Source organism: Melospiza georgiana, chromosome 6, assembly GCF_028018845.1.
Source record: "Melospiza georgiana isolate bMelGeo1 chromosome 6, bMelGeo1.pri, whole genome shotgun sequence".
Taxonomy (NCBI): domain Eukaryota; kingdom Metazoa; phylum Chordata; class Aves; order Passeriformes; family Passerellidae; genus Melospiza; species Melospiza georgiana.
Window position 1 is genome coordinate 12,465,668 of NC_080435.1, and position 21,936 is coordinate 12,487,603.

Here is a 21,936-nt window from a genome sequence, read left to right on the forward strand (position 1 = left end):
TTTATTATGGAAAACCCATTTATGCTCAATAGTAGCCCAGACAACAGTCTTCACTTCAGACACATAGCTGCCTTTTCCATATGTATGGCCTAGGCTGTGAAGAAAAGAACTGGCATCTTGAATTTGATTTGTAGTTAGTTATCTGGGAGATGTCAGCTTGAAGAATTAAGAATGTGCTCATGGCACCTCATGCTGCCAAGGAGACATGGTACACACCTTGAGGACTGAAGCCCCCACACCCTGTCCACTGGGCTGCTGCATTTCAGCCAAAAGGTGATAAAGACCAGACTAATTGAGTCCAGGCCATCATTCATCTCAGAGGCACTGCACCATCCCTCCCCATCCGATCCCATCCAGAACAGCAGGAAAACATTTTCTCAAGAAAATTTTGCTGAAGAATGGAAAGTTTTATGTATCTCCAAGAGCACTGCTGAACACAGGATGGAACCAGCCACAGCTTGGGTGTGTTCTTTATAATAAACACCTTCTTCTTCAACAGTGTCACACCTTTCACCTGCTCAGGGCTCAGATGCAAGTTCACCTGGCAGCCAACACTGAAAAGGGACAGGAGGAAATTCACCTTCATAAATTTATCTTCTTCCCTTTGGTCAATGAGTCTCTCTGCTCTGTGAACACTTCCTTTCTACTTAGCTTAGAGCAGAAAGGTGTGACCCTTCTGTTCTCACCTAAAACATCTAATTCTGTGAAACTGGATCTGACTTTCTTCAACAGCTCCCACACTTGGCAAAACTCCTATTAGAAATAAACAAAGCTCATGTGGTGCAAGGTATAAAATAACGTATTGAAATGCCTAAGTAAGCAGTAAGCAAAACACAGACAAACTGATCTTGTAATTAGAAGAGTGAAGCTGGAAGGCTCTGTGCTCCTGAAAAGGATATGTGCATTGTTTGTTGGCAGGTAGAGGCTGGTTTATTTCTGTGTTCCAGAAAGAGGTCGTATCACATCAGGAAATCCTGAAGCACAGTTCAGGGTTTAGAAACATATAACAGACTCAAAAGAGTTTCAATTCTCTAAAAGCCATTAAGATCTGAAATCACTCATCAGTCTGACCTGCTGAACATTACAGATCATTGTGTGTCATCTCAGCACTCTGTTCCACACTACAGACTGCTGTCTACAAGGCTGGACAAATTGCAACATCATTTCTGTGATAGCAAATTAGTCAAGATCATTCCAAATATGCATGAGCAGAAAATCCTTCATTGCAGAGGAAGGTGGGACATCCCTGGGAGTCTGAACTGAGGTACTTACTCCTGACCCCAAATCTGAGTCTGGTGTTGCAAGCAGAACATAGCCAATAGATAGATGAGAGTGGGGATTCTTAAACAAGAGAGAATAAAGATCCTCTTCCCCTGGCTGCCAGGTTTCCTTCTTCCTACAGGTGCACACCCCTGTGAGGCTGTACATAATTTTGTAGAAATAGAATTTGTTTTAGTCAAAGATACAGCTCTCTTCCCTCCATGAAAGTCTGTGTTCCACCCCAGCATAGTCCCTCTGGGAAGAGCAAACTTAACTGATCATCAGTGTTATCAAACTGTCACAGAATTCACAGAATCACTAGGTTGGAAAAGACCTTCAAGATCATAGAGTCCAACCCATGCCCTAGCACCTAAAGTAAACCATGGCACCAAGTGCCATATCCAGCCTTTTTTTAAACACATCCGGGGGATGATGACTCCACCACCTCCCCAGGCAGACAATTCCAGTACTATATCTCTCTTTCAGTAAAAAAAGAACCCTGTAACAACATTTTAAGGTAATCCTTCCTCCAAATGACTCCTCCTATCCATTCTACAATGGCTATGTGGCTCCTGGTCTAAACCAGTCTCAAGCTCTCCAGTACAGATTATATCCCTCCAGAAGCTTAAAAGATAGTTGGTTATACAGCAGGTCTTTGGACACTGCCACAAACAGAGCTCTCATGTGACAGAAGTTTGCTGAGCACCTCTCTTCAGGCAAAACAAAAATCCCCATCCACCTACAGCAGCATTCATGCTGGCTGGTTCCTCAAGCTAAAGGCAGAGCAATAGAGAGGCCTGACAGCTACTTCAGACTAATAAAAACACAGAGGTATATATAATGCTCACAAACCACACAGACAATCCCCAACAAATAAAAACATACGCAACAGCCACACACATGCACACATGTCACTCCTCCAACAGCACAGCTTAGTGCCAGTCAGAAGAACAGTGCACTGCAATCAGAAAAACCAGAAGTGGCAGCATCCAAAGGAGCTGCAGGAATACAGAGCTGAACAGAGCTCTGTGAACAGCAGGGACGAGCGTGAGGTTTGCCAGCCCAATTCTGACATGTACTATTCAACATGAACAAATTGTATGTCAACATCATGTGCTGCAGATCACTTCACTCATGTAGTAGCACTCGCAGTTGGAAAGGATGTAAACTACCAATTTATCAGAAGTAAAAAATACAGGATGCAGTAAAAAGTATAGGAGATAAATATCTTATTCATCAAAGGACCACAGTGTAAGCTTCAATTAGTAACCCTTTGCCACAGTTTTAAACTGAATTGAATGTCAGTGAAAAGTTTCAAAAAAATCCCACTGAAATTAAGGCTCCCTCACTATTATAAGACAAAATAATTGTATTAATGCACCTGCCTATTTAGACTGATCTAAGATTGTAGCTCTGTTCTTTTAATTATGGGGATCCTGCATTCCTTATTTCTACATGCATTTAACTTTTCTGTTCTCATATATTAATAGAAATATGCAGTGTGGGAATTATTTACATTAATATCAGTATAAACTAGGTCTTCTGAAATGCCTTTACAGAAAAACAATGCTTTGAGATTTATACAGCTAATTAGCACGTGGCAGTAAGTTTAAATTCGTTGTTCTCTCTATAAGATTTGCCTGTTTCAGTAAACCAGTAGAGAGTATCTTCCAAGTAGTTTATTACACTACATAGTTTTTTTAAAATCCTTTGCTGAAAAATGAAACACACAAAAATGTATCAGTTATGAGAAAAGGGTTCATGTATAAACTAAATACTGCATCTTTTAGGTCATATGACTGGAAAATAAAGTGTAATATGTGAAGTATACTTGGACTTGTTTAGAAAAAGCAACTTTAAGTTAGTTTAATTATTATTTTTTCTCCCCAGTACAACTGACTTCTACAAATCCTACTCCTATATTTAAGTTGCAAATTGTTCCAAATAGCCTTTTACATTATTTATGCAGAATGTGATCAACAACACACTAATTATAAAGCTTGTTTCCTGAAAACTCAAGGGCAGCCCACACAACTGCACCTGGGAAAGAAATTCCAGTGAGCTCCATAATCATCATCTGGTGCTGACTTACACTTAAAGCATCATCTAAACTTGCACAGCCTTACTGTATGTGATATGTTATTGGGTATGTGATAGTTATGGGATTATGGATCTCCCAGAAAAAAAAAACAAACGAAGGACATTTGTCAACAGAGGGGAAAGGGAAGAGGGCAACAAGGGGAAGCTGCCAGAAAGGATAGTCTGCTGAATGCTTATTCCAAGAATATTGCACAAGCTCAACTAAAATGCATCCATAATGACAGGCAGCTGAAAATTTCATAATTGCTCATTATGCAACTTTACCTTAGGCACTTTAAGCAAATACTGAAGAAATAATACATGGGAAAACCTGGCTTGCCTTAAATTTTTTAAAAGAAGAATTAGGAAACTATACACGTGGGCCTTTGCTTCTCTCTCTGCTGGAATCCTGTAATCCTTATTAATCTGCTGTTTGTTCCTGGAAAGTAACTTTTCTCTGTCAGTAAAATCCAAAGTTCAGTTGGATTAATCCATGCCCTTTACTTGTAGCTGAAGCTGTGTGGACAAACACATGATTTTGACAGACACGACTCAAAATTTGCTATCTGTTTTCTATTTGCCATACTCTTTATCAAAGTAATTTAAAAAAATAAAACCTGGGAACAGCGTTCCACAGGGTGCCAAATTTGCAGCGAAAGCCCTGTAGGCTCCTGTCACACAAAATTTTGACAAGCCTTGCCAAGTGGTTTCTCCAGGATGCAAACTGCTTGCCAAGTGACTGGGCCCTTTGTGTGGCAGTTGAATGCTGCAGATGGGAAGGTTAGCAAAGGGCTTTGACAGGAAAGGGAAACTGCTGTTTTCACCCTGTGAAGTTCTCCATGCACAAATAAAACACAGTCTCCTGCTACAGGGTGATGCTTGGTGTACCCTCCACATCTCTGCAGAGATTATTTTCTAACTGAAGGAAGAGTGCACCCAAAAGTAATGTCACAGTGTGTTAGCAGAACTGAACAAAACCACCCCTGAAACCAAACCACCCAGGGACATTCACAGGGCATTTCAGACCTGAGGTCCAGGAAAAACAGGACAGATGCCTCCAGCCTATCAAATTTCCAATCTGTACAAAGTTCATTCACTGTTTAAGAACTTTACATTCAAACAGGCCTTCCCAGTGAGAGTAAGATGACTCCCTGCAGATCTAGAATACCAGAAGCCAGTGCAGAATACCAAGCAGAGACACACACCAATATGCACAAGCTATATTCATTCTCGTGTTTTGCTCTATGTAGAAAGCAGCTGAAGGCATGCCATGTGATGAAAGCAATTCTCAATTGCCATCTAACAGCAGTTTGGGATCCCATCTTCAGCACGGACAAGGCAGCACCCTCTTTGCTTTCTGCAGTACAATGCAGATACAAAGTGCAACTTTCTGAACTGTGTAGGGGCAAAATACTTGGTTGAAGACTTCCTTCTTCAGGAGCACTCAGCATAAATCTGAACATCATTTAAGATGAAGCAAGAACTCCCTCCTTAAGTGTAGCAAGAGAGTAAATCACCCAAAACATCAGCTTTTTTTTTCTTTTGCTACCTAATGAGCTACAAAATAGTTACAGCTTACTACCTACCATCCCATTTGTGCTGGTTTCAGGTGATAACAGAAACTAAATTTATCCAGTAACATGCTTCAATGTAGTTTTAGGTGTCTATTGAGGAAAAAAGAGAAATCCCAATAACCAGCTGGGTCAACTACAATATGAAATATAAATATGTATCCTCGACTTGAAGTCAGCTGATTTTTGTTTCTGACATGCTGTGGATGCAACATACATACATACAGAACAAATCACAGTTTGCAGCAGCAAACAAGCCAGCTGAAACAGTAATCAATGAAACCAATATAAAGTTTGAGCAGTAAATAAATTAAATAGTAGCAGTGGCTGCTACTAAAATGGCATGTTCTTGGCAACAAAACATAAGCAAGGGAAAATGAGTTTTTGCTGAATGACTGCAGCAGCAAGTGAAACTGGAAATGTCCCACCTCAAATGACATAGTGAGGTTTCATGCGTATTAGGGCCAGTAGAGCAGCATGAAAGAAAAACAGAGTGAATAAAAGGCCCTTACATTGGTTTCTCTGGTTTTCCTAGACTTTGATGTCAAACCAAACAGGATTGCTGCATTTGCTGCCTGACAGTGAAATAAGACAGACTGAACAGATTGCTTAACCCCATGAAACACAAGGCAGCCCCAGCTATGAAAGGTGGCATCTGGAGTATTCCCTATCCTGCAAGGTGAAAGGTAAGGGGAGACAGGATCTCTCTGGTAGTAATCAAACCCAGTATTAGCTACTGCCAAACACTGAAGTTAAACTTCTGGAGCTAGCAGACAGTCTAGTTTCCTCTCTTCCTGAAGGAAAAATCTTTAGAAAGCAGTTATTACTCAAAGTCTATTTATCTAAATTGTTTATCAAAAAATGTTGCATATGCTACTACCCCAAACAACATTAAAACTCAATTGATTTCACAGGCTATGACCAAGGTAGAAATTGCCCTCCTCAAATTCAGGCACAGACTGCCTATATTATTTTCAAAGCAGTAGGTACATTAAAATTAACCTCTTGTCCACAAATTTGGACATCACATAATTGTTAACATCCTGAAATATGGGTTTCCAGGCCCTCCATACCCACTGGCTCCTGTACACGAACCCTGCACTGTCTTTTGTATCCAGCAATTTTAGATAGCAGTTCCAAGCACCATAGACAAGCCAAAACATCTTTTAAACAAATTTTACCTGAGTGTCTTAATTTGTTGCAAAAGCCTCAGGTAAAACCTGAGATTTCAAGCAATTAAATTACACTTGGAGCAATGTAGGCATAACAAACATACCATTTCTTGCAGAAATTTTCTCAACCACATGAATGTACTTCCTTTCTTCTCAAATATGTGTTGTTATGCTAAGTATAATTTTAATATTAATAAAACAGCAGACTCCTCCAAAAATGGGTAAATGTACCCAAGACAAAGCTGCGTATGAGAACTGCACTTGTTTTCTACAAATGCACCCAAGTATGGCTCTGTAACTCACCTCAATTTTATCTGTTTTTGCATCTCCCCAATAAAGCTTGTTTTTCTCAAGATCCAGTGCCAAGCCATTAGGCCACCCAAGAGAAGTATTCACCAGAACTCGCCTTTCCGAGCCATCCAAATAAGCACATTCTATCTTTGGGCTTTCACCCCAGTCCGTCCAATACATGTAGCTGTAAATAACAAAAAACAAACAAACAAAAAAACCCCCAAAAAACAAACAAAAAAAAAAAAAAAAAAAAAAAAAACAAAAAAAAAAAAAGAAAAGAAAAAAAAAAAGGAAACAATTAATGCATGCAACACCAGGACAAGAGTTAAGGTCTGTGTCGCTTTTAAAAGAATTTGCTTTTTGCTTCCCCAGCAGCAGCAAACAAGCCAGCTTAAACAGTAATCAGTAATGACAATATAAAGTTTGAGCAGTAAATAAATTAAACTACTGAGAATATGCAGTGGCCCAATTCCTTCATAGTTAGGATAACACTGAAGATGCAGAGAACAGAAAATTCAACCAAATACCCAATGTATAGGTTCATTGAGGAACACTATATTTAGAAGCCACCTTTTAAGTACACAGTTATTAAAGGGATGAATCAAGGGAAAACGAGTCATTTCCTGAATATCTGACAAACGGCACAGTCATCATCCTGCAAGTTGCACATTTTCACTTTCAGGAGACCGTGAGCTGGATCCCAAGACCAACCACAGGGCTCTCAGTAAACACCAGACTTACCCCATGACAGGATTGAGCACTATGGCTCGAGGCTCATCCAGGTTTTCTGAGATAAGGATCTTCCTGGATGTCCCATTCAGCCGCGTCACCTCGATGCGGTCCGTGCCAGTATCAGTCCAGTACAGGTTCCTGGCCACCCAGTCCACAGCAATCCCATCTGGGTGGTTGATCTCCGTGGTCACCAGAGTCTGGGCCCCAGTGCCATCGAGGTAGGCCCGACGAATTGCCCGGACATCATCATCAGTCCAGTAGATGTAGCCTTCCACAGGGTCATAGTCAATGGCAATTGCATGTCTGATGTTGTCTATCTGCAGAATAATGTCAGTGAAATCCGGCATGTCCAGGGAAATCCTCCTCAAGTCAGTTCTTCTGGCAAGCAGCAAGACCTCCTCAGCACCTGAGGAGAAAAGCATTCATGGCATCATTTGTACTGCTACTGATGTGAAGATTTCAGTGGAGCACAGCAGGCTCTGAACTGCTACTGTCGCTGCAACAAGAAGAGATTTCCTTAAATAAGGACATCAAGCTTTCATGAAAATATAGGCTTGCTTGTATTTTAGATGGCAATTTCTCCCAGCCTTCTAAACTAATACAGACCATAGCAATCTGTCTCTAGAATCTAAAAAAAATAGAATTTGGTGGGTGCGGGTCCAAATATTTCATCACATTATAGAGACTTGCTCAGCCAAATGTCTCACTAGCTCTATCAGTGCACCAGACAAGTTTTCACACATGCCCTACGCAGTAAATGACAGGGGCTAACAGAAGACTGGAGTATTTTGTAAACAAATTCCATTAATTATTTACTCCAGACAGTCCAACAAGAAAACAAGTCACAACCACAGCAAGTATTTATCATTTGGCCACAGATGACGCAAAATAATTCTAAGGCAATAGGATTGCTGTTCTTTTCTCTCCCCTATTCTTTCTCCCCACTGAAGTTTTCCTGCTTGTGGAAAGGGTGCCAAAAAACAACTTGGAGTACATTTCAAGGACAAATGGAACCTTCACTTGACTGACACTGAAGTGGCAGCTTCTTTTATTAATGCAAAAAAAGGGACAGACAGCAAATGTGCAGTTGCTTAATAAAGTTTCCCCACATATACCCATGCATGCTTCAGTACAAAAAGAGAAGTATGTGAGGTTTTTCTTGCTTCTGTTACCAAGTTTATGTTGGGTTTTTTGAAAACTGACAAGGAAACTTTATTGTTTAGCAATACTCCAAAACTGGAAACCTAAATAAAAATCATTTGTTGCATTTCATCCAGACCAGCAAACACCACTAGGAGGTGGCAATTTCCAGTTTCCCCCAACAGCTGAGGCTGAATCAAAATGGCCATCATGGGGACATATCTAAGAATAACAGAAATTCAAATGTTCATGAGAACATTCTTCTGAAATACTTCACACCTAGACATGCTTATGTCGTTCCGAAGACACAGAAGTTGAATCTATTGTACAACACAACCAAATTTACATTCACTATGGGTGCTGGATTTGAGTTTGGAAATCAGAGTTTAGCCTCCACATATCATCTCAGAAGCTCTGAAAAGAAATAGTGCTCAGGGCACAAGTGTATAATGACAGAAACAATCTAAAAGAGCAGTATTTTAATATCATTTAAGCACCTCAAACTACCTCAAGCCATCATAACTCTTGGATGAAGCAGTGCTGCTCTCCCTCCTTGCTTGTTCTCACTTCTGTATCACCCGGCCTCACATGCAAGCACAGCATGTACTTGTACCATGGTTGTGTGCCGCAAACCACGGCAAAGAGCTGGTCCAAACCAAAACTAACTCAGTAGAAATGAAGCCATCAGCCCAAGTTAACAACCAGACCTGCAGAGCTCCACAAACACCTGTGCTGGCACAGTGAGGGGCTCCAGCAAGAATGCTTCTCCCAGTCAGCATCAGCTGACAAGGTCTGGTAAGGACAGCATCACTGTGAGGGAAGGCTTAGGCAGAAGAGAGAAACAACAACTCAAAGCTAAAAAACCCCCCAGAGAAAAGGGAGGAATGAAAGCCCATGCATTCATGACAGCAAAGCAAGAGAAACACAGCAACCACAGCAGAACCAAATACCTCATGTAACAAAGCTTTATGTCTAGCTTCTAGACTAGTGCAAGTAAAGTAAAAATTCATGCCTCAGAACTCAACATGGAAAGGGTGATGTATCTGGTCATCTAAGTGTTGTACAGACACAGAAGGGTTTTCAATTATACATTTAAAAAGCAGTTGAGATGTTGGAGTTGCTCTTTATTTAAGAGAACACCTGGAACACATGGCCAGCCCTTTGTCTCGGGGAGGATGATGAGCAAGTCAAGAGTTTCTGGATTTGTATTAAAGAGCAGAGCAGGCAGGGTGACACTGCTGGGGGTGTTTGTTCCAGGACACCAGATCAGGGGGAGCAAGCAGATGAAGTCTTTACAGACAGCTGGCAGGAGCCTCCCAGTCACACACCCTGGCTCTCATGGGTGGCTCCAGCCACCCCCATCTCTGCTGGGTGAGCTGAGCACACACAGTGCACGAGGCTCCTGCAGAGCACTGATGTCAACTTTCTAACACAGGTGATGGAGGAAAGATATGCTGCTGGACCTTGCACTAACTAACAACAAAGAACTGGCTGGGATGTGAATGTGGGGGGCAGTCTTGGCTGCAGTGAGCAGGACACGGTGCAGCACAGGATCCTTCAAAGAAACGGGATCCTGAGTAAGGTCCTGAAAAGATAACTGATCTCTTCAGGCATCTCCTTGGAACAATCTCGTGGGAACATGCCCTAGAGGGAAGAGGGGTCCAAGAGAGGTGGCTAATACTCAAGTAACAGCATGGCAGCTGTTCATACACTCAGGTTTATATCCACCTTAACCTCTGAATTTCTACAACATCAATGTGTCTGCAATCATAACCTTAATACTGAAGTTACAAGTATTGTGAAGCAGAGGACCATCAAATACAAGCCTAGCAAGTGATAACACAGCAATTACCAATATTACATGTATTTCTAGGATAACCAACATTACAAGCCTCATTGCATGGGAACAAACAGATAAGAATCAAATGCATATGTTTTGCCTCTTCACACAAGTGATTGCAGGGTCACCTTGGTTCACTGTAAACAAGTTCAGAGGAAGCAACCATCAGTCTAAGGCCCAGATTGTGCCTAGAAATGCTGACTAGACAACAGGCTGAAAGACACTGTTAACACCCCCTAAAACTCACAAGTAGTACCAAAACAGCCTTCACTTCCTCACAGCAGCAATAATTAGACTCAGATTTATCTCCAGCTCTGTGATAGGTTCACCTCTGCATAAGACCATGTACATATTTGCACTCAAAGTATTATTTTGACCGGGAACAGGACAGCCCAGCCACCTTGAATCAGCTACATGACTAGAATCTTCTTGCAAATCAAAAGAAACAATTTATTTCTGACATGTCCAGCTGCTGTGACTTTTTCTCCAAGCAAACACTACTGCAGCTACAGTCCCAACCTCAGTTCTGTCCCATGGACATATACAGCTAAAAATAAACAGGAAGAAGAAAACTTCTCCCTGCTGATCTAGCAAACAAAAAGAAAATCTTCAGTTGACAACTGGGACATTTTGTTGGTAGTTGAATGAGATATCTCTTGGAAATTTCTTCTATTTTCTAACATAACTTTAACTGAGGCTTGTGGGGGAAAAGAAATAATAAGGGGAATGAGCTACCTGCTTAATTCTGTAGGGATGCTTAAAATTAACGACTCTTGACAGACATGCACCTATATCCTTGAACAACAAAATACACAAGAACAGAGAAAATGTTACCACAGCATGTATCACGAAGTTACACCTCCACTTGAAAGCCTGTAATAGATTGTTATCAGAGGTAATTTTTGATAGGTGCAAATCCTGTCTTTTATTACAGCACAGCTTAAAATTACAGTTGGTTATAACTGTATTTGACTCCATTAACAAATTTCTGCTAGAGAGAAAGAGTTGGCAGCAGGCTCTGAGCACAACACCAAGAGGTGAGAACTTGACACTGGTTCTCTCTAAAAACCTGGACAAACACGCTTGTCTGGCTCATTAGTTTTATCTGTATCATGGAGGTATTTTGATTATTAATGTTGGTAGGAATGTTTTCAAGGCTGCAGAAGTGCTGTGCTGTGACTTGCCCAGTGTTATCCTAGGTACCCTAGAATCTGCTTAACACATTACAGCCAGCTATTTACCTAGTGCTAAAGTGCTGTAACATACATTTAATTAACTTCATCTTCAAAACCTCTCTCACTGCAGTCACTTCTGTAACCACACGATCAAGAGATTCCCAACAGAACTGCTAACTGTTACAACATGATCATTTATAATACCACACAATGAACAAAAGCCTTTTTGAAGGGGAGTGGGAAATGCAAGCAATTCCAACATCACAATTGCAGCAACCAAACACTTCAGCAGAAGTTTATGAGAAATTCTCTATGCAAACCATAAATAGAAAACCAGGAGGGACTAGATCAATCTAACTCTTCCATCCAGAAAACATTTTAAAATACCCATACTCCAATTGTTTTACTTTTTCAACTAGTTTAAATTTTGAACTGCTTATTTTTCTCTATTCAGCTCAAGCTTTCTGCAGACCTTCAAGAGAAATGTTTAGAGTAGATCTAATCACCATAAGTGCTGATGAGCTGTTCTGGTTGACATACAATCACAGAAAGGTTTGGGTCTGAAGGGACCTTTAAGATCATCTAATTCCAACCCCTTTGTGAGAGTCAGGGATGCCACCCACTAGATCAGGTGGCTCAGAATCCCACCCAAGCTGGCCTTGGACTCTTCCAGGGATGGGGCATCAGAACAACATCTGAGTTTACAAAAAAACCCCCAAAAAACAAATAAGACGACTCTAAACTCTATTTGCAATTAATAAATCCTACAGAAACAGGTTAGGAGACATTTTTTTTTGGAACTTACACAAGGTGCTTTCCTGCCATACCCAGAAATCAGTATTTTGAATATCTATGCTAGGATATCACTCTTGCTTTGATTTGGTTGGTTTGTGCTCTTGTTATTAAAAATTCATGCTTCACTGCTGGAAATGGCAACTGTATTCTATTTGCAAAACTAACTGCAATCAGAGCTGACAACAGCAAACAGACATCTCACCGGCTTGACAAGACCCTTTTTTATTCTTCCCTTGGCCCACTTCACGTTTGACAAGTAACAAGACATCTATAACACAGGAACAAATGCTCCAATTTATTCACCCAACCTAAACATGTGGACTGCAGTGGCTGCCTCTGTTAATCTTTGCCAGAAAAGGCCACGCTATTCCTCTCCCATTTGTCTGTCTGCTAATTAGGCTGGAACAATGACCTATTGTAGGACTCATCCCCCAGTTTTATGTATATGCATGAGCATGCACCTGCATGTACAGACTCAGTCTCATTACAAACAACTCTGGAAATCTCGAGACTTGTGGGGAGAAAAATCAGATACACTCTGAAAACAGGAAAGGTTTTAGCTCTGCTCCAAAGAACAAAATGGTAAGGGCTTTCTGAAAAGTGTGTGTTAGAAGTACTTTGACTGCAGGCAACTCCCTTACAAGCTGTTTGAGCACAGCTACCTCAGCACTCTTGATAAACAAAATAGATTTATCAAAACAGCAAGGGATTTTGTTGGTTGCTGCAATACAGTGAATTATCTAGCAAACTTCCAGTGTATGGCAAAAGGCGGCCAGAGTATGGTTTTGGGAGAAAACATGGACTGTATGAATATTGGTAACACTACCATGATGTTTAATAAGCTTTTCAATATTCAAAACAACTACAACACCTTGCACAAGGGTTTAACATTAGTCACTCTTCACACCAAAAAAAAAAATGATGCAATGAAACTGACTGGATATAAATCAACAATACTCTGTAAAATCCCCTTCTTGCTCCTCAACCTCCTCAGAAAACAGTAATATTTAAGGAGTTGAAAGAAACTTTAGCAATACCTAGAAATGAATGGAAAATCTTTTTATACCTTCTCCGTGGTTACCTTACTAGAGCCAGTTGCAACATGAACAGCACTATGCATTCCAGTCCAGGCTTTTATTTATCTTTCAGTCTGAGAGGAAGACAGGACTGCTTCTTCTTACTGTGTGACAGTGCTGGGCTGGGAAAGGCTGCCCAGGTCCTCTCCAACTGGACACTGCACATGCAATTTAAAACCAAGGGCTGCGTGCAGTGGGAGTGTGCGACCAGCAAAATAGAAACAGGAAAGGTTTCTTTGAAAGAATGTTTTGAGTGGCCACATTCAGACAGGACTTGATTTAATTGAAAGGTAAGTAAGCATAAGGAAAACTAACAATTGTGACAAAGAGCGGAAATACCAGAGCACTTACGTAACTCATAAATTACATCATTTCTGTCTGCATGGTACAGGGAAAAGCTATTGTCTCCTGTTTCTTCCACTATCATAGCAGCAGACTTCTAACTTTGCCTGAACCAGAAAAAATACCTACAAATCAGAGTTTTGACACATTCACACAGCCACCAAAGTGAAATCCCACAAATGGAATATTAGTTGAACTGCACAGCTGATAAGATCATTAGCACAAAGCAGCTTACTAGGACAAAAGTAAAGTTTCTTCCAGAAAAGGCTGTTGCAAGACAGAAATCACAGTTACCCTGTTCTAGTTTAGAAAGGAGTTTCTGTGAGACACATTCAGTTTTACATGCCCAGTACTATACTTGTGAGCACAAAGGTTTGAGAAGTTACTGAAGAGGAGTAGACAACTCTTAGGAAGATTTACTCAAAACAGCATTAATATAAGTCATAAATGCATTGGTATTAGCCAGAATCAAAGGTCAGCACAGCCATCTGGCAACTGCTGTACCAAGCAAAGAAGCTGCCCTTACACACAGCTTTCACCCAAAGAGCTCAAAGCACTTGAGCAACTAAGTCTTACCCTGCCCTGGGGTCTGTATATTCTCTGTGTGCTTTAAAAACAGAGAACAGAAAGTTGGAAATGTTAAGTGGGAAATCTGTTACCTTATGGATATCATACTCTCAGCTTCTACTCTTTGTTAACAAAAAAAATTAACATCCCTTGGCACAGAATTCTTAATAACAGTTCACTGCAAGCCATAGGAAGAAGGATGGGCCAAGAAAAAGTCTGCCAAAAATCCCTACTGCTAGAAAAAGGGTAGGCTTTGGATTGTGGTGTTTCATCACAAAGAAAGGTTTTAAAGTTTACGTGTACCTCTCTCTGCTAGAGATACACAACTCCACTGGCTCAGAGCAAGGAATCACTGACTTTGGAACTGACATCCATTTTACCACCTAGTTTCTGTTAAACAGAGTTTTGGCAGTAACACCTCAAATGCACAGAGACAAGAATCAAAAATTCATTACAACTCAACAATATACATAATTAATATATTTTAAAAATGAACAAAAAGACAGTAGGTTTTCTACAATCCCACTTCTATTGACTTCTAATTGCAGATGTTTCCCATTCAGCAAGAGACCTTGAACATATTAAGTTTCTTTGCACTGCTGTCATCCTTTACACAAACAGAAATAAATATTTACACCCCACAAGCCCTCTCTGAGACTGAAAACTGTGCAATGCTTTGAAATTTAAGCATTATTTACTATGTGCCAAGTCTGATGGAGGCCCAGAAAATTCAATTCTAAACTGACACAATCAAGGAAAAAGCAAAACAGCAAAACAAAACAGACAAAAAAGATACAAACAGCTGCAAATTAGGGTTTGCAAATCTAGGGAGAGTCTCAATCTCACATTGATGCAGTAAAACAGAGGGACAGCCACCCAGTGCTGGAAGAAGCAGTCAAGCCACAGCAGCTTAGGCTGTTATCACTGGGTCTTGGAGACTTTGCCTGTGTATGTTCCTAGCACAAAGAAAATGCAAGATAACAAAGTTTACATCTAAACCTTTTCAGTGCAGGCTCAGGGTGTGGTTCTTTTGCAGCATAAAACCAGATTCAATCCAGAGACTCAACAGAGCTGAAAAGGGAGAGCTTCACTATTTCCTTTATAGGCACACACCAAAAAGAAAAAGAAAAAAAAAACAAAACAAAAACAAAAAACCCCTAACCACAAAAATAAGCTCTAACTAGACAGAGTTTCAGAGTCCTGGAAAGTAGTCATCAATTTGAAACATGCACCAACAAAGCTTGAAAAGAAAGTTTCATTCACCATAGCCCAGGAAAACCACCGACAACAGAACGAGATGATGATGTGGCAGACCTTCAAGAATGCTCCTCACTCCCTCCAGGTTTGTTCCTTATGGCATGTTTCTAATGGCCTTTATCCAGTGAAATTATAAATAAGGCCATTTCCATATGAGGCTATTTCATTTTGTCGCTACACAAAGTGGTCCCCATTCAGAAGTATAAAAGTTGCTATGAATAGAAAATAATGTAAACTTTTCATATACATCAAATAAACTCGCCAGCATAACACACTAAATAAAGCAAGGGGAGGGAAAACAGACTCAAAACAAAGATCTACACATGAATGAAAGGGAAAAAAACCCACTCACTAAATGGAGTGGAATGAGAAGAGGTAGATTTCCCTCTAGATTTCCCAAACTCTCAGGAACCCATTACTGAACAGTTTTTAATTACAAACTTGCAATTTCAACAATTCCTGGATAAGCACAGGAATTACAGTACACCTTTGGGAGTGCAATAGGGAGAGAGGGAGTGAAGAAAAAGTCATCCATCTTGGGATAAAGTCTCCCTACAGTAGTCAAACACCAGGCACAGGGCAGAAGACACCTAAGAAATCAAAGCACCTTGCAACCAAAAGCCAATGGTTTTCCACAGCTGCATTTCAATCACAGAGCTGTCAACAGGGAGAAACAGATATCCAGTCTAGGCAATAAGGTAAAATACAGTTTTCTTTTTGCCTTTGTATCTCATGACAAAAAAGTTAGGACATGAGTGCTACTTCCCAATAGGGCTCCAAATCAATGATAGAATGTAATCAAAATTTATCTACTGATACACCAGTTTCTCTTCCAGCATCTTCCAAGTGCTAGAATTCTCCAGATAGTTACTCACACAATGTCAGCAGAAGTTTTATCAGGTATTTGAAAGAACTGATTCTACAGTAGTTATCCCAAATAAAATATATCTCCCTGACCCTTCCCTTTCTCAAAAGGGCTGTTTTTCTCAAATTAGTGGTTGATCTGCTTCATCAGAAAGTCTGGATTAATCCATACTGCTCCTCTTATTTATCAGGAACACACACCAGCAAAGAAACCTTCTCTGGTGGTTAAATGGCATGAAATAAGTACTTCACCATGAAGGCATTTGTCTGCCAGCTTGTCTTGCTTGGAGGCTTTGTTGCTGTAATAAATTCCTGATAGCTCACCAAGGAAAAAACTTTCAAAACATATGATGTGCACCAGAAATACACGGGAGATGAGAAGAAAGTGCCTTAGCATTTCTTCCTTCAATATTCTTCAATATGTCTCCTGCATATTAAAAAAACACTGTACATATTATGCAGTATTAGCCAGCAGGTTCCAAAAACAGTTTTCTATTTCACAACATGCAGAATGGCAAAGAGAAATAGGACACTGGGAATGGCAGCCAACCCGGATCAACGGCCTCAACAACAGGATCCAGGATAGAAAAGGGTAGCTGACTCTTCAAACACCTGAAGCAAGTATTTTCTTTTCCAGTTATGAAAATGTGGGGGCTTTTTTCTGGTTTTCATTTGGGAGAACAGAATTTCCTCATTTATTTGAGAAACTGCAGCTGTCACACCTTGCTCACAGAAACCCTACAACTTCTAACACCACACAAGACTAACTCACAGCCAAACTCTCCCATTTTCAAGCAAAGAGCAGTTGCCTTCCACTGGAGAAATGCCTCTGCTGAGTTGAGGTCAATGTACCATGTCTCAAATGGCCACTGACATTCTGACATAGCAGGGACAATATTATTGCTAAAAAGCAGCAGGTTAGTTACAACATCTAGACTGAGATACCTAAAAGGAGCCAGATTTCTACAAAGGACCCATCAACTGAGGTACATTTGAGGAGTGGGAGCAGAAGAGGGAAGAAATTCTCCTTGTTACCACTTTAAAACAACCAAACTCCTGCCACTGAATATATACAAGGTTCTAAAAATGAGTAACTTTTTCATTTGACTCACATTATGCTTGAAGCTCAATATACAGCAGCAGTTCTCATGCTGGCTTTAAGGAATGCTCATGCTGATGCACAGCAAGAGTTTAATTTCCACATCTCAAGCAGTGCAAACCCCTTTTTCTATAAGGGTAGATTTGCTGTGGTAAAGAAGCCACTAAGATAATTGTGAATTCAGGTACCTGACTCACTGTGAAACCTGCCAGCTACCTCAGCATTAAGGCAAGCAACTAGCAAGAATTGATGCAATTGTGGGTATTTATCCCTAATATATTTTTTGTACAGCCTTTAGGAAAGGCCCCTTATAGGAGCAATTCATTACCAAGCATTGCATGGGTAGCATCAGCTCACAAATCTGTGCCCCAGCACAGGGACGTTCACTTTTTCAGAGTTCAGTAATAACATCAGTGTGAGCAGAAGCTGAAGCACCATTTGGATATGGTTGCTTCTGCAGCCAAATTCTTTGTCTTCAGCTATGGCAGAGGATCATTTATGCTTTTATAGCCCTTCCTGGAGACAGTTTTGCTTCGTCATCTTAGAATGACAGAATATCTCAAGTTGTATTACTTAACTATTGAGTCCAACTCCCTGCTCTTTGCAGGACCACCTAAAACTGAACCCTGTGATCAAGAACATTGTCCAGACACGCCCTGGCTTAGAGCTATACTGAGCCAATGCCCAGTGTACTGAAGGAACATACTTTACTTGGCACTGCCCTTACTTCCAGGCATCACTTTTTCGTGCAAAGTTCAAAATATCAAAAGCATTCCTCCAAAACTATGGAAAACTTGGATGTTGCATTTGTCATCTATTCCTTGTATGGCATGCAAATACACCTATACCTCAGCCTACCTCCCTTAGAACTTCTTACCAAGAGGCCTCTCACATTGCTTTCAAACACAAGAAAGACAACAGAATCATGACCTTTCCCAACACAAATGGAAAAAACAATAAATCAGAGTAAAATTAAATCTAAAAGAAAGAGATTCCAGTGTCACAGAAAGGCTTGGCTTGTTTTGGTTTGTGTTTTATGTGGAAGCAAGTAAAAAAGGTTCCTCTTAATAGATATTTAAATTTAGTTAGAAAGGAATTTAAATATGTAAAATGGATCAAGAATTAATGATATTAAGGCCATGTGAAATTGCTGCAATGAATTTGCATAATGAGTAAAGTAAAATTCTGTAGCATTTACTGAAATATTTTATCTATATACTGCAGCAAGCATTACATATTTAATGAGAAATAAAAGAAAATCCTGAAAAATATTTTTTTTAAAACTAGGGGTCCAGAAGCTTCCAGAAGCTGCATGAATCTGGACTAATTCTGACATTGTGTAGCTCTGAGTGTCCTTGCTGAAGTTAAAAAAATAGAATAAAAAAAGAACATTAGCTGAAGTCCCAGTTTATCCTACCTATTACAGCTTCATAGCCAGAGAGCCAAGCTAGTAAAGACTTTTGAGAGTGAGGTGTGGAATATTGAAAATATTTTGCAGGTATTAGCCCTGGATAATAGGTTTTAAAATGCTATCCAACTAATTCTAGTTCATATACTTTGACTAACTTGATACTATCAGAAAATTATGTGCAATGAGAATAAGAACTTTTGGGAATGCAACTGACAGGGAGAGGGAATTCAGGAAGTCAAGTGACTGCTTACAGGAAATATATCCACTTAGAAAAAAGATGAGGGTTTTGGCATTCCTTTAGAAGGCCTGCAGTGATAGCTGTATGCCAGTGATACTGAACACAGCAGAAAGAATTGATATATTTTCCAGAAACATAAGAGAAACATGCTGCTGAATGCTGTTTACAAAAACCAGCTCAGTCTTGGAAGGATGCAGACACACAGCTGCTGTACAGGAGACTGGGATCAGGGTTTAATCACAGTTAGCTGGCAAGATACACAAAAAACATCTAAACTTCCCTAAATGTGACTGACCTGAACCACATGATCAAGCCACAGAAGGAAGGAAAAAGCAGAGGGAGTCATCCAATATTCTGAGACTGCAGCTTTGCCCAGCAAAGCAAAACAAACTTGCTCCACACAGGCAGAACAGGGTGCAAACACCCAGCTCCATTTTATCTGGAAACATTCACTTCAAGTGGTACAAGTTACACCAAAGGTGCACCAGAGCTGGAGTGAGAAACAGATAAATTCATGTCATTCACTGTGCACAATGAGAAGCATGAGGGAAGTCTATCTGCTCAAAAGAGGTGACAGGTATCACCTGAAGTATCTCCCAGGTAAAAATGGAGCAAATAATTTGCTGCTGGAGACAAGACAGCCATCAATACATTTGTCTTTCTCACAACACTACAAACTACCACTGACCCACAGAACTCACTAAATCCTAGGAAGGGAACTCCAGGAGAGGAGAAAGAACAGCTTCTTGAAAGGAGACATTGCACGCAAACAGGAGACTCATGAATCAAAATAATTCTGTTCATAAAGAAAATAAATGTGATCCTTAAGCAATGAAAGCAAGAAAAAATTCAGGATGGTCCTAAATCAGCAAAATTACTAAAAGAAGGTCCCCAAGATTGTGAAATTTCCCCTCTTTTGCTCTGCTTTTAACTGGCCTATTTGCTGGTAGAATTACACAACCCTTCTAAATGACTGCAACCAAATTTTGGTTCCTTTCTCAAATATTCATGCAATTGCTCAAGTTAGCTTAGGAAAGGCATTCAAACAAATTAACAAAACAAACAACCAAACAAACAAAACATAGATCAAGAAAACTACCTAGTATGAGAACTGAAGTTCCATTTGGAGACATGAAATTTCACTAGTCAGTTATTCTTGAAAGTTACAAGGTGTTACCAGCTCCTACTGAGTAGGCCACTCTCCACAAGCACAACCAGAACCATCAGACTCTGACAGCCTTTACAAACTGTGACTTCATTACCTGCTATGCCAGCAAGATTAGGTTCAGATACCCATCTAATACCATGTACTTGACATATCCAGCAAGACCATAGTGGTCCAACACAACCTCCCAAGTCATTTCAAAGACCAGAGTTTGAATGTTCACTTTGCTAGGAGTATGTGGTCAGGAGCATCTGATTTACTTTCCAAAGTTATAACTCCCTTGCTTGTTGTTATGGGAACTTCAAGGTAGTGCAGAACATTTTCAAGCCAACAGAGGAAAACAGGTCTAGCACCATGGGTCTGCAAAACAATAAATTTATCTATTTACCTCCACAAAAGATATACACATTCCCAGAGGAGAACATACACTTGATGCCAGTTGCTATGTATGTATGTATGTATGTATGTATCTATCTATCTATCTATCTATCTATCTATCTATCTATCTATCAATCATCCATTAGTAGTGATGGATATTTACTGCAAAGGCAATTTTTAAAAATTTATTCAGAGCAACTCTTTAGAACCAGAGAGAAAGCAAGAACGAACACCAAAAGTACAAAACTACAGGAAAATGAATTATATTTCAACACAGGCACAATACTTAAGGTTCCAGCATATCAATTATTAGTTTAGTCAAAGCATAAAAATCCAGAGTTTCATGATATACAGATGTAACTCAGCAAAACAAATACTGGCACAGCCTGTCCTTGAATTCATTTTTTTTGTTAATTACCTAGGTCCTTTACCATTTGTAAAGAGCTACAGAGTGCTCTCATCTGAACATTACCAATGTATGTTTACTTCAATATTCAAGAGAGCTAATTCACCTAAGCACCCCAGGGCTTTTCTGCTCAAGAATTCTTTCTGATAGACATATACAGAAATAACATTCTATAGTTACATTTGCACCAGTAAACTCCCCATGTGGACAGGGATTTTGAGAACAGAATGCTTTTCCCTTCTGCAGGTAAACCCCCAGCAGCTTTTGTGAAATTCACTTAGCAGCCTGAAATCAAAGCAGCTCACATGCCCAAGTGACTCTGCGCTTTTGCACCTCTGCCCAAGCCAAGAGGAACAAAGTGAAGAGGTGGTCAGCACCCGTGGGTCTGCAGCTCCTGCTACATCGCCGCTACAAAGGGCTCGTGTGGAGAACAAAAAGTCAGCTCCTTGCAACCAAGGAGTTAATTAGCAAGATGGGAAAGAGAAGCACATGGATGTTGGCATAAGGCAGACGGGCAACAAAAGATGTGGAGCTTGGGAAAGAAATAATCCATAAAACTGAATGAAAAAGCTACATTCTTATGCAAAACCAGATTTCCTGTTCTCATCCCACTTTTTTGCCCTCCTTTGACAGAAAACCCTTGGCAAACTGTCTGGCCTGACAATGGAAAGGTGAAAGCACAGTATAAGCAGTTGGTCCTGCTTGTGCTATCTGCCAAAATGCCAAAAGCAGGCTGACCTTTATTCCCACTGCCAGAAACATGAGGTCAATATGAACCTCCAAAAGGTTGTCCTGAGCATTCAGTGAGGGGTTTTTAAAAGCTGTGAAAGGGAAACTTTCCAAAGCTGGAAGGAGTAAAGGGAAAAGTCTCTTAGCAGCTGCAAAACTACCTTATAAGCCTTTCAATTAGAGTAGGATGAGCTAATAAAACCGGCCCTTAAACCCTGGAGATTCAGTGTTTAAATTGTGCTTCTGGTTCACAATTGAAAGGCATCTCTTATGCGTGCTCTAGTACACAGAGGAATCAAGCCACATCAGAAAATTATTATATTACTTGACTAGACTCAAAAGCACACTG

At 40.2% G+C, this 21,936-nt stretch overlaps 1 protein-coding gene across 1 annotated transcript in view; it reads right to left on the bottom strand.

Annotated features, from left to right (window-relative positions):
• The window catches only part of LRP5 (LDL receptor related protein 5), a 124,565-nt gene that overhangs the window by 51,594 nt on the left and 51,035 nt on the right, over positions 1–21,936 (bottom strand). Inside the window, exons 6-7 of the mRNA XM_058025962.1 lie at positions 7,115–7,511; positions 6,386–6,557 (exon numbers count right to left, since the gene is read on the bottom strand). Coding sequence (XP_057881945.1) covers positions 6,386–6,557; positions 7,115–7,511 — 569 coding nt within the window. The remainder of the gene's footprint in view (positions 1–6,385; positions 6,558–7,114; positions 7,512–21,936) is intronic.